The sequence below is a fragment of the Paroedura picta genome, chromosome 5, assembly GCF_049243985.1.
Source record: "Paroedura picta isolate Pp20150507F chromosome 5, Ppicta_v3.0, whole genome shotgun sequence".
NCBI classification, from domain to species: Eukaryota; Metazoa; Chordata; class Lepidosauria; order Squamata; family Gekkonidae; genus Paroedura; species Paroedura picta.
In genome coordinates, this window is record NC_135373.1 from 19,803,559 (window position 1) to 19,814,340 (window position 10,782).

Consider the following 10,782-nt stretch of genomic DNA (forward strand, 5'->3'; position numbering starts at 1 on the left):
GTGACTGGACAATTCCATGAGGATTGTATTCCTGTGCAAAGGCCTGTTTTCAAAGGTAATGGCAGTCAAAGAGCCTGGATTGTGCCTTGCTTGCAGTAGCTTGAAGAATGACTTATTATGCTTGCCCTGATGATGTAAAAGGACATCTAAAGGATGTCTGGGAATTGCTGTTTTATCAGCTGACTAATTTGTATGTTATCCAAGGCAAACAAACACTAAGAGGTGTTTTGCCATGATATATATTTGACGTATCATTTTTCAGTCGCTGTCAATTTGATTGCCAGCCTTCACCAATTAAACTTTCACCAACAGATTTCACAAATTTTCAAAATGCAAAATGTACTACTTATAATAAACCAGCACAAAGGATGGTTATACATTCCCTCCTTGCTAGGCTTTCTGGCTTCTGTCCCAGAGGCCTGAGCCAGCATGTCCGCGTCCTGTTCCGTGTCGTTATGGTCAGCTCCCTTGGGACAGACATCAGTTCCACTCCATGTCAACCTCCCCGGAGTCAGAAGGAACTATTTCACACACCCCATCCTTCTCCTCCACCCTCCTGCTTTTTCCCCTAGTCCAAAAGCTATAAATTCCACTCAGCTTAAGTCTAGACATACCTCTGGTAGCTCCCCAACCTCAGTCTTGCTCTTCTCCTCTCTCATGTTTCCTGAGACCATGCAAGTACCCCTGATCTTCTGCTTCTTCAGCATGCTACTTACAACTGGTAAGTTCACAGATCCTGATTCATTGTCCAGTCATTTAGTTGAGAGGGCCCAGTGGCAACCATTTTCATCCCTAATCAAGAATGTTGGTTGACACGGGAGAAGATAATCATTCTCACATCAAAATCACAAGATGTCATAGTCCCATTGTATACGGCACTGGTCAGACCACACCTGGAGTACTGTGTGCAGTTCTGGAGGCCTCACTTCAAGAAGGACGTAGATAAAATTGAAAGGGTACAGAGGAGAGCGACGAAGATGATCTGGGGCCAAGGGACCAAGCCCTATGAAGATAGGTTGAGGGACTTGGGAATGTTCAGCCTGGAGAAAAGGAGGCTGAGAGGGGACATGATAGCCCTCTTTAAGTATTTGAAAGGTTGTCACTTGGAGGAGGGCAGGATGCTGTTTCCGTTGGCTGCAGAGGAGAGGACATGCAGTAATGGGTTTAAACTTCAAGTACAACGATATAGGCTAGATATCAGGGAAAAAAATTTCACAGTCAGAGTAGTTCAGCAGTGGAATAGGCTGCCTAAGGAGGTGGTGAGCTCCCCCTCACTGGCAGTCTTCAAGCAAAGGTTGGATACACACTTTTCTTGGATGCTTTAGGATGCTTAGGGCTGATCCTGCGTTGAGGAGGGGGTTGGACTACATGGCCTGTATGGCCCCTTCCAACTCTATGATTCTATGATTCTATCCTTGCTTCTTTGCTGCCGTCACACTCTCTAAAAAGAGTGTGGCAAGCCGTGTGGGCCCTAGGGCAGGGGTCCCCATTGTGCTACCTGTCAAGTGTTTTCAGAAAGTGGGTGGGGGCAGGTGGAGCTATTGCCCAGCAAAATTCTGACCGACCACTGGATATTTCATTGGTTGTGCAGACTTTTTAAAAATGTTTCTTTGGCAACAGCTGCTATCACAGCACTTTGGTCTGGTTCGGCCTCACTTGGAGTACTGTGTTCAGTTTTGGGCACCAGAGTAGAAGGGGGATGTAGACAAACTGGAGCGTGTCCAGAGGAGGGCAACAAAAATGGTGAGGGGTTTGGAGACCAAAACGTATGAGGAAAAGTTGGGGGAGTTCAGTCTGTTTAGCCTGGAGAGGAGACGACTGAGAGGGGATCTGATAACTATCTTCAGGTACTTAAAAGGCTGCCTTGTAGAGGATGGAGCAGAGTTGTTCTCGCTTGCCCCGGAGAGATGGACCAGAATCAATGGGATGAAATTAATTCAAAAGAAGTTCCTGACAGAGCGGTTTCTCAGTGGACATGTTGGCTTCCTTGGGAGGTGGTGGGTTCTCGGTCTTTGGAAATTTTAAAACAGAGGCTGGAGAGCCATCTAACGGAGAGGCTGATTCTGTGAAGATTCAAGGGAGTGGCAGGTGACAGTGTCAGTGATAGGATTGTGAGTGTCCTCCATAGTGCAGGGGGTTGAACTAGATGACCGAGGAGGTCCCTTCCAACTCTACGATTCTAAGTATTTTCACTGTGTGACAGAATGTAAACTGTGGCAGCCATTTTGTGGCTGGCTCCAACTCTTGTGGCGGCCATTTTATGACTGCGCCGACTTCACAATGTCAGAATTCCAAAGGTGACTACAGGCTCAGAAAGGCTGGCGATTATCGCTTTAGAAGGCTTCCAGAACTCTAAAGAGATGCCTTAGAAACAACCCACCAGTATCTGTTCTTAGGGCTGTTTGGACTTCTTTTTTGTTCACTGTGTACTTTCACAAAGTTGGTGATGCACGTGGGCCTGGAAAAAGCCGGTAGAGGAGCAACAGGGAACAAAGTAAGCCCAAAAGATATGTGACAAAGTGTCTGTTACAGAGACTCAATCATACCATTACCAATAGATTAAAATCTCCACATCAGTAAAAGAAGAAAGACAGGGTCGGAACTGGCTCCAACTCTTTGGATTGTTCTTTTGTTTCTCCATTCCAGGAGTCTGCTTGCAGTGTGAATACTGCAAAAGTCACACGGACTCTTGCCAAGGGGTTGCACAAGTATGCGCACCACATAAAACAGCCTGCATCATCCTTACTGTGGAGATCAGAAAAGGTGAGTGGTTTGGGCATTTGTGGTGGTTGTTGTTAGGTGCAAAGTCGTGTCCGACTCATCGCGACCCCATAGACAATGATCCTCCAGGCCTTCCTGTCCTCTACCATTCCCCGGAGTCCATTTAAGCTCGCACCGACTGCTTCAGTGACTCCATCCAGCCACCTCATTCTCTGTCGTCCCCTTCTTCTTTTGCCCTCAATCGCTCCCAGCATTAGGCTCTTCTCCAGGGAGTCCTTCCTTCTCAAGAGATGGCCAAAATATTTGTTTCATCTTCAGGATCTGGCCTTCTAAGGAGCAGTCCGGACTGATCTCCTCTAGGACTGACCGGTTTGTTTGCCTTGCAGTCCAAGGGACTCGCAAGAGTCTTATCCAGCATCAGAGTTCAAAAGCCTCAATTCTTTGATGCTCGGCCTTCCTTATGGTCCAACTTTCGCAGCCATACATTGCAACAGGAAAGATCATAGCCTTGACTAAACGCACTTTTGTTGGCAGGGTGATGTCTCTGCTTTTTAGGATGCTGTCTAGATTTGCCATAGCTTTCCTCCCCAGGGGCTTTGGGCAGTAAAGTGTGTCCGCACTGTTGCCACCATAGGTGAGTGAATTGGTTATTTTAAGTGATTGTAAGGGGATTTTATTGTGGGTTTTATTTGGATGGTTACCCGCCATGACCAGGAGGCCCAATGTGGTGGCGACAGGGCTTCGGGGAAAATCCCCGATTATGCCCAACGTTGCTGCCATCCGAGGTCTGGCCCGACCCAGGCCATCGGAAGACTCACATTAAAGGAACGCAGATTCTTCCGCGGCCCAGGGAGCACAGTAGGTGCAGGCAAGGGATGGGTCAGGCCAGCCCTGTGCATAATTGGAGGAGCTGGGTCTTCACGCCCGGCTCCTCCCCCAGCCTACGGCGGCCCTGCAGGGACGCCACTCGCTCCTGCCAGCTCCGCGGCTCTGCAGAACTGACAGGGGCATCCCCCCACCCGCGCCATGGTGGGAGAGCAGCATGCTGCTCCCCACCATCCTGCATCAGTCCCCCTGGACCTTAATCCCCCCTCCTCAGCCACCGCCACAGCTTACCCGTGCTCCAGGTGCTTCCAGCTCCATGTTGTGTGTGTGGGGCTGTTGCGCCACGGTGGCCAGCGTGCGTACTCGGGAGACGGCGGGGCTTTTTACCCCAGCACACTTGAATAGGGGCAGCCTAATCGGTCCATGAGCTGCTATGGGGGAGTGGTGGGCTACAAATGAAATCAATCAATCAATCAATCAATTAATTAATTAAATTAGTCTGATGGATAAGACCAGTGATTCAACTAGTCCAGTATCCTATCTCATACAGTGGCCACCTTGTTCTTTGGGAGGGCCAATAACAGGTGCAGAAGCCAGGATCTTTCCCTGATGGTGCCTCTTAGCACTGGAATTCAGAGCTTGACTGAACATGAAGATTCCCAGTCCAGCCCTGGCAATGCCTGGAGATGCAAAGTGGTGGAGTCCTGTGATTGGCATCATGCCACTACAGTGACACTACTTCCAGAATGAGCCAAGAAGTAAGGACAAAGCAATGCACAAGGATTCACCTAAGCTCTAGATTTTTCTCTCTCTAGAATATTGTGGGTAGACCACAAAACATCACCACAATGCAGCAGCATCACTTCTGAATTTGTACCAGAAGTGACACCACAATGTTGACACAATACAAATTTTCTTCCATAATTTGTTCCTCACTGCTCCACTGAGTAGTGATGGGAATGGCATCTGGAAGGGCTATCGCTCAATGTTTGGCATGAGGAGAGTTGAGCCCTGGTATTCTCCCGGTCAAAGAATCTCATGTAGCAGGGCTGGGAAAGATGTATGCTGAGCTGCCATTACTGATGGATAGGGATGGGCATGACTTGCATTTCTATGGTTCAGTTTGTGGTTCATGGCTAAACCACTAACCCATAATGCTGGTTCACAAACTGAAATAAGTATGTGAGCCATTTAAAACTTAACTCCCTGCTTTCTGCTCTCTGCGAAAAGCAGCAGTGAGCAGAAAGCAGGGATTTAAAAGCCAAATCAGGGCTTTAAACGCTTTGTGAAAATTCACAGCCAGCAGAAAGCAGGCGGGTGAAACGCCTCCCCGCCATTTCACCCCTGCTTTTAGATTGCTGCCAAAAGCTGTGGCAAGCAGAAAATGGGGAGCCAGACCCACTTAAACCCCTGCTTTCTGCTCCTTGCAGCTTTTCACAGTGAGCAGAAAGCAGGGGGTTAAATGGTTCCAAGTCATTTAAACCAAGCAATTGAACAGTTTTGCATAAAAAGCAGAAATCAGGGTCTGCTTTCCACGAAGAAGAAAAAGAAGAAGAGTTGGTTCTTATATGCCGCTTTTCTCTATCCAAAGGAGGCTCAAAGCGGCTTACAGTCGGCTTCCCTTTCCTCTCCTCACAACAGATACCCTGTGAGCTGGGTGAGGCTGAGAGAGCCCTGATATTCCTCAGTCAGAGCAGTTTTCTCAGTGCTGTGGTGAGCCCAGCTGGATGCATATGGGGAACACAGATTCAACCCGGCTCAACAGTTTAGGGTCCATTCCGTACAACTTAAATGTAGCCGAAGTCTTACCTTTTGTAAACGCTATTAATTTAACGTTCCACATGACGTCGTAAACAAACTGCAAAACTCCCGCCAAAGTCCAGCAACAATCGGAATTTTATAGCGCTTAGGGGGAAACCTAGAAAAGTGGATTCCCCCTGAAAACAACCGCTACACTTCTGAACACAAACTGCAACACATCAGCGAAAGACATGTACATTCTCAAAATAGCGGTAGAAAGAATGTCCCTCTCTAGCTCTCATCCCCGAGCTTCCGGAGACACGATTGCCATCCCCCCCCCCTTAAACTGGCACAAGCAACGAATAATCCAGGCTTCTTCAGCTGAAGTCCTTCCACAGAAGTGCTTAACAGTATAATAAAGCTCCCTTCTGCAATTGTCTTTAAAGTTTCCGAGCACAATACAGCCCCCTGTTCGACACTGACCATAATTTCAGCCAGAAATTGCACCCATTGGGGGTAAAAATTTTTTTTACTTGAAGAGCGTGTAAACGATTAAGCGCCAGCTCATACACCAGCGAAAACGGTCTTTCTGAGACATTGAATGAACAAATATTCGTTGCTACTGGTGTTTTCAGGTTTAAAAAAAAACAGTTTTTAAAGGGAAAGGGCTTTTTGGTAGCACAAACACAACTGTTCATTGGCTGTTCTGTTTGATAGATTCATGTTTGAATGATTCACATATTAGACTCTTTTTAATCATGCTCATTCTGATATTTTTCATTATTTTTCAGGATCCCACACAGCTACACTTTATAATTAGTTCAGACTTTGTATATAGAGTGTATTGTTATAATTCTGACCACTGAAGAAGACCCAGTAGGGTCGAAATGCGTTTGGTCTTATGTGCAGTTAGTTCTGTATATTTTTAATGTAATTTTTATTCTCTTTTTAAATTGTGCACCACACTAAATAATTACTGTTTTTATAATATTTTATTGTATAGCTCAACTTATCCCACTTGTAAAGGTTTGGTTGTGTTCTTTTTTTGGTTTTGGTTTTACACTGTTTGATCGATGGCCAGGGGTGGGAAGAAGCACGGAAATATATCGCCTCCTTTGTTGCGATTCCCGCGAGATCGGAAACCTGTGGGGAATGAATAGGCCACTACTGGGACTTCAATATTCCACTAGAATTGAAGGTGTGCGGAATGATGAAATTCCACTATTAAATATAGCGTTTCTGCATACTGCAAACATTTAGCAACATTGGTCATTGTGTGGAATGGCCCTAGAAGTCCGCACTCCTAATCACTGCACCAAGCTGGCTCTCCACAAACTGGATCAAAATTTGTCAAGGTTTGTGGCAGATGTTCAGTTTGCAAGCATCACTTTATGAACCAGGAGCTGGCCAAAATTTCATGACAAACTGATGCACTAATGGACAGATATTTATGCTACCTACATGAAAGTCACTCTTTATTAAAGGTAAAGGTAAAGGTATCCCCTGTGCAAAGCACCGAGTCATGTCTGATCCTTGGGGTGACGCCCTCTAGCGTTTTCATGGCAGACTCAATACGAGGTGGTTTGCCAGTGCCTCCCCAGTCATTACCGTTTACCCCCCAGCAAGCTGGGTACTCATTTTACCGACCTCGGAAGGATGGAAGGCTGAGTCAATCTTGAGCCGGCTGCTGGGATTGAACTCCCAGCCTCGTGGGCAAAGTTTTCAGATGGCCGCCTTACCACTCTGCGCCACAAGAGGCTCTTATGCTGTTTATTATGCTGTTCCTTTTCTGCCTTTTTTCAGGGACGGAGGTGTCCCTGGCCACCTATAAAGGCTGCACCATGCCCAGCTACTGCACTCCTTCTCCCATAAGCATCAGAGTACCAACCTTCCATAAGCGGAGAGTCAACAAGTGCTGCAAGGAAGACCTTTGCAATTCAGGAGCGGTGGAATGTGAGTAGGGGAAGGCCTCTGCCTCAGTGGTAGGGCATCTGCTTGGCATGCAGAAGGTCCCAGGTTCAGTCCCTATTATCTTCAGTTGAATGGGTCAGGTAGGAGGTGATGTGAAAGATTTTTGCCTGAGACTCTAGAGAACTGTGGCAGTCAAGGTAGGCAGTACTGGCTATGATAGATCTGTCGTCTGATTCAGTATAGAACACTTAAGTTTATTTGATGGGGAGGAGCTGTGGCTCAGTGGTAGAGCATCTGCTTGGTATGGTCCCAGGTTCAATTCCCAGCATCTCCAACTACAATCAGTTAGGAGGTGGTATGGAAGGCCTGACCTGGAGAGCTGCTGCCAGTCTGAGTAAACAATACTGACTGTAATAGCCCCCTGGTTTGTTTCAGAATCCTGCAGCTCCATGCATTTATATGTGTCCAAGTGCCTCCTCCTAAATTCTTTGGTCCCTCCCCCAGATCATACTGTAAGTGTGCATCCATATATATGCTCTGTCACCTTTGATTAAACATACTGGGAATTCACTCATGGTTTTATGCACTCAGAGGAACAGCAATCTCCAGGTGAGACTTGGAGATCCCTGGAATTCCACCTCATCTCCAAACTATAGAGATCAATTCCCCTGAAAAAAGGGATGCTTTGGACTCTTTGGCACTGTAACCCCCTTGAAGTCCCTGTTTCCCCAAGATTCCATCTACAAACCTCCAGGAACTTATCCTCCATCCCCCAGTGGTGACTGCGAGACCTAGTAACTTTCCTTCTGGATAGTCCCTCAGTAATGGAGCTATTGCACTGTCCTTGAGCTAAAGCAACCATTCACCTCCTTATTGGTGTCACCTGCCCAAAAAAGTCAGATTGTTAATGATGGCTATTAAGGAAAAATAGTGCAACAGTTGGTGGTATAGGATTGCAGTTGGACTGTTTGCTTTACATATTGTTGATCAATGGAGACCACATTGGCACAGTGAAATCCAAGCTTTCCCCAAGCTCTTCTCTGTCCAAGCTCTTCTCTGTCTCTGTGCTTCTTCCCAGTTCCACCCCTGCGGCTCAACTTCAATGGAATGCAGTGTCCTGGATGCTTTTCATCGGATCCCAAATGTCCAATCACTGAAATCATCAACTGCCGAGGCTGGGAGGTCTTTTGTGTTCGCTATGATGTGTGGGCTGATGCAGGTGAGATCTATAAATTGTACTAATACTGTAGAGGAGGAAATGGGCAAGGCTGGCTGTGCAAAGCTGACCCAAGACATGATAGAAGTCATGATCGAGTCCACTTCCTCTGAAATGAGCCCAATTCACACCACATGAATCCTTGTTATGCTTCCACGTATTCAGAGATTTATACTGCACTGCTTCTAATGTTCCTGCTGTTTTCAGATTTTTCTTAAAAGATATAGTTAAAATAGGCACAGTTCATTAGTTTATCTCTGCACTGTCATAAATCTCTTGTTACTTAGTTCCCTGTACTTTGTAATCCATATATTTTCAGAAATTCTCTTATTGGTGAAGTCAAACACCACTGGGAATCCAAAAAGCACTCTATGAACCATCCCTGGTCCCTCACACAACTTGGTACCAGGACTTCTACAGTCAATTGTTGGTGAATGTTCATATAGCAAAGCAGGCAGCAGTTCTTTATATAGAGGAGAAAAGGGGACTGCAGTCTACAATATAGCACTAAGGCCAATTTCCCATAGCTGCACAACCATTTAGAAGGTCCCCACGACCCTATCACTTACACAGCAGAGAGGGGATTTGAACCAGGATTTCCAGCACTCTATCAGGTTCTCTGTTTTTTCCAGGCTGCATGAGTTTACAATTTGTAAAAAACAGCAATGACAGAAAATGCCAAATTAGCAAATAATCTAACCTTCCCCCACTCTTCCCACAGGTGGCAGCATCTCCACCTTTTCAAAGGGTGGCTGTGGAAATAAGGAAGCATGTATGAATGAGCCAGCCATCGTAGGGGTGCCCGGACTGCTTGTGGAAACCATCAGGATGGCTGAATGCACTCATGCTCCCAAGCTGCGGATCAAGTAGCTAGTTCCTCAGGAGGAAAACTTGTTGAAGCTCTGGCAAAACCCAAACCGCTGCTGAAGCATATCACAGTTTTCCAGCCTCTGCATCCAAAAAAACCTCAAGACTTCTTCCTTGGGAGGCGATTCTCCTGATCTCATTTTGTGGGACAAGCAGCTCCATTTCCTTTGTAACCTAGGCCTATTATGCATGCATTGCTTTCCTCTGCAGTCAATTCGCTGACCCTTTTAAATCATCCTTTCAAAATACGTTTTAAAAATATTTCCATTTATGCATGTGCTCTGATTCTATGCTATTGTTTATTTGGTTTTGTTTTTTGTTTTAGTTATTATGCATTCTAAGCCATTCTGACTAACTGTGGGGGGGGGGGAACTTCCTCCGTTGTGCTGCAAAGTCACCTGACCGCCACTCTGTCACATGCTGCTGGCGGAGCCTTATGGGAATTGTAGTTCATGGAGATGGAGAATTTTCTAGGGGAACACACAGACTTCTGAATGCCAAAACTACCACCTTTCCCCACCTGAGGTATACTGTTCTTTGTAGAGAGTGGGCAGGATGGACCACAGCAGATTGCAGGCTCCAATGCAAATTTAAAGCCCCCACCATACCATTGCTTCCCCTGTGAAGGTTTTTTTTAATCACTGGTGAGACAAAAACGGGAGCCTCTGCCCATAACCTGAAGCAGTTCTGCTTCCTCATTCTCCTACAACCCAGAACTGGCATTTCAGACCCCTCCACTTTGCTAGCCTGAGAAACTTTCAACCCCCCCCCCCCCACACACACACATGGTCACTGATCAGAAGTAGAGCTTTGTAGTCACAGAAGCATTTGTTGAAGGCTGTGGAGGAAATGCCATGCATACCACAGGATAATTTCTACTAATTTACATAGCAATAAAGTTGGCTGGGTTGCCAGCAAATGGCATGTTCATGTGATCACTGACAAATGCAGAATATCAGCAGTAGGCGTTCGAGCTCATATTCTTAGACGAAGGACTGTGAGCAGAAAAGGGGAGGAATACAAAAATATGCATTAAAAAAAGACCATCAGTGTTGTCACACAAGAAAAGAGGTGGCAAAGCTAGTTTCAGAAACCTCGCTAAAAAAATGCTGCCGGAACTGTGGGCAGCATTTGCAATGCAAAAACAGAAATAATATGATGGCTTTCGCACTGCGAAAATGGTACCACATTAAGAATTTAAAAATAAGATGTCTTTTTGTGAGTTTTCGGTGCTGCATAATACACCCCAGTCAAAGTGAATAAAATCCCCCCCAATCATGCCTCTTTAAGGCTTAAGTTTCTTAAGTTTCAAGTGGGTATTTGTACTTAAGTTTCAAGTGGGTATTCTTCACAAGATTTTCATTGATTTTATTTTACATGATTTATCATCCACCTTGCTCACTAAAGCTCAAGACACATTATATCAGATTACTGATTACAGATTACAGATATTACCTTTAATGGCACTGAGAAAAACACAAATACATTCAAATGAGCATAAC

General features: G+C 45.8%; 1 protein-coding gene across 1 annotated transcript; it reads left to right on the forward strand.

Annotated features, from left to right (window-relative positions):
• Positions 1-564: 564 nt before the first annotated feature.
• Positions 565-10,569, forward strand: LOC143837237 (phospholipase A2 inhibitor gamma subunit B-like). Its single transcript, XM_077336845.1, has 5 exons — positions 565-721; positions 2,647-2,763; positions 7,090-7,239; positions 8,276-8,416; positions 9,135-10,569. The coding sequence occupies exons 1-5, from the start codon at positions 658-660 to the stop codon at positions 9,281-9,283; spliced, it is 621 nt and encodes a 206-aa protein (XP_077192960.1). The 5' UTR covers positions 565-657; the 3' UTR covers positions 9,284-10,569.
• Positions 10,570-10,782: the final 213 nt, after the last annotated feature.

Excerpts from the sequence above, each read along its gene's own strand:
- LOC143837237 (XM_077336845.1), top strand. The coding sequence starts at position 658 with ATGTTTCCTGAGACCATGCAAGTACCCCTGATCTTCTGCTTCTTCAGC. Across the intron at positions 2,764-7,089 it reads TACTGTGGAGATCAGAAAAG|GGACGGAGGTGTCCCTGGCC; the intron begins GTGAGTGGTTTG and ends GCCTTTTTTCAG. Across the intron at positions 7,240-8,275 it reads CAATTCAGGAGCGGTGGAAT|TTCCACCCCTGCGGCTCAAC; the intron begins GTGAGTAGGGGA and ends GCTTCTTCCCAG.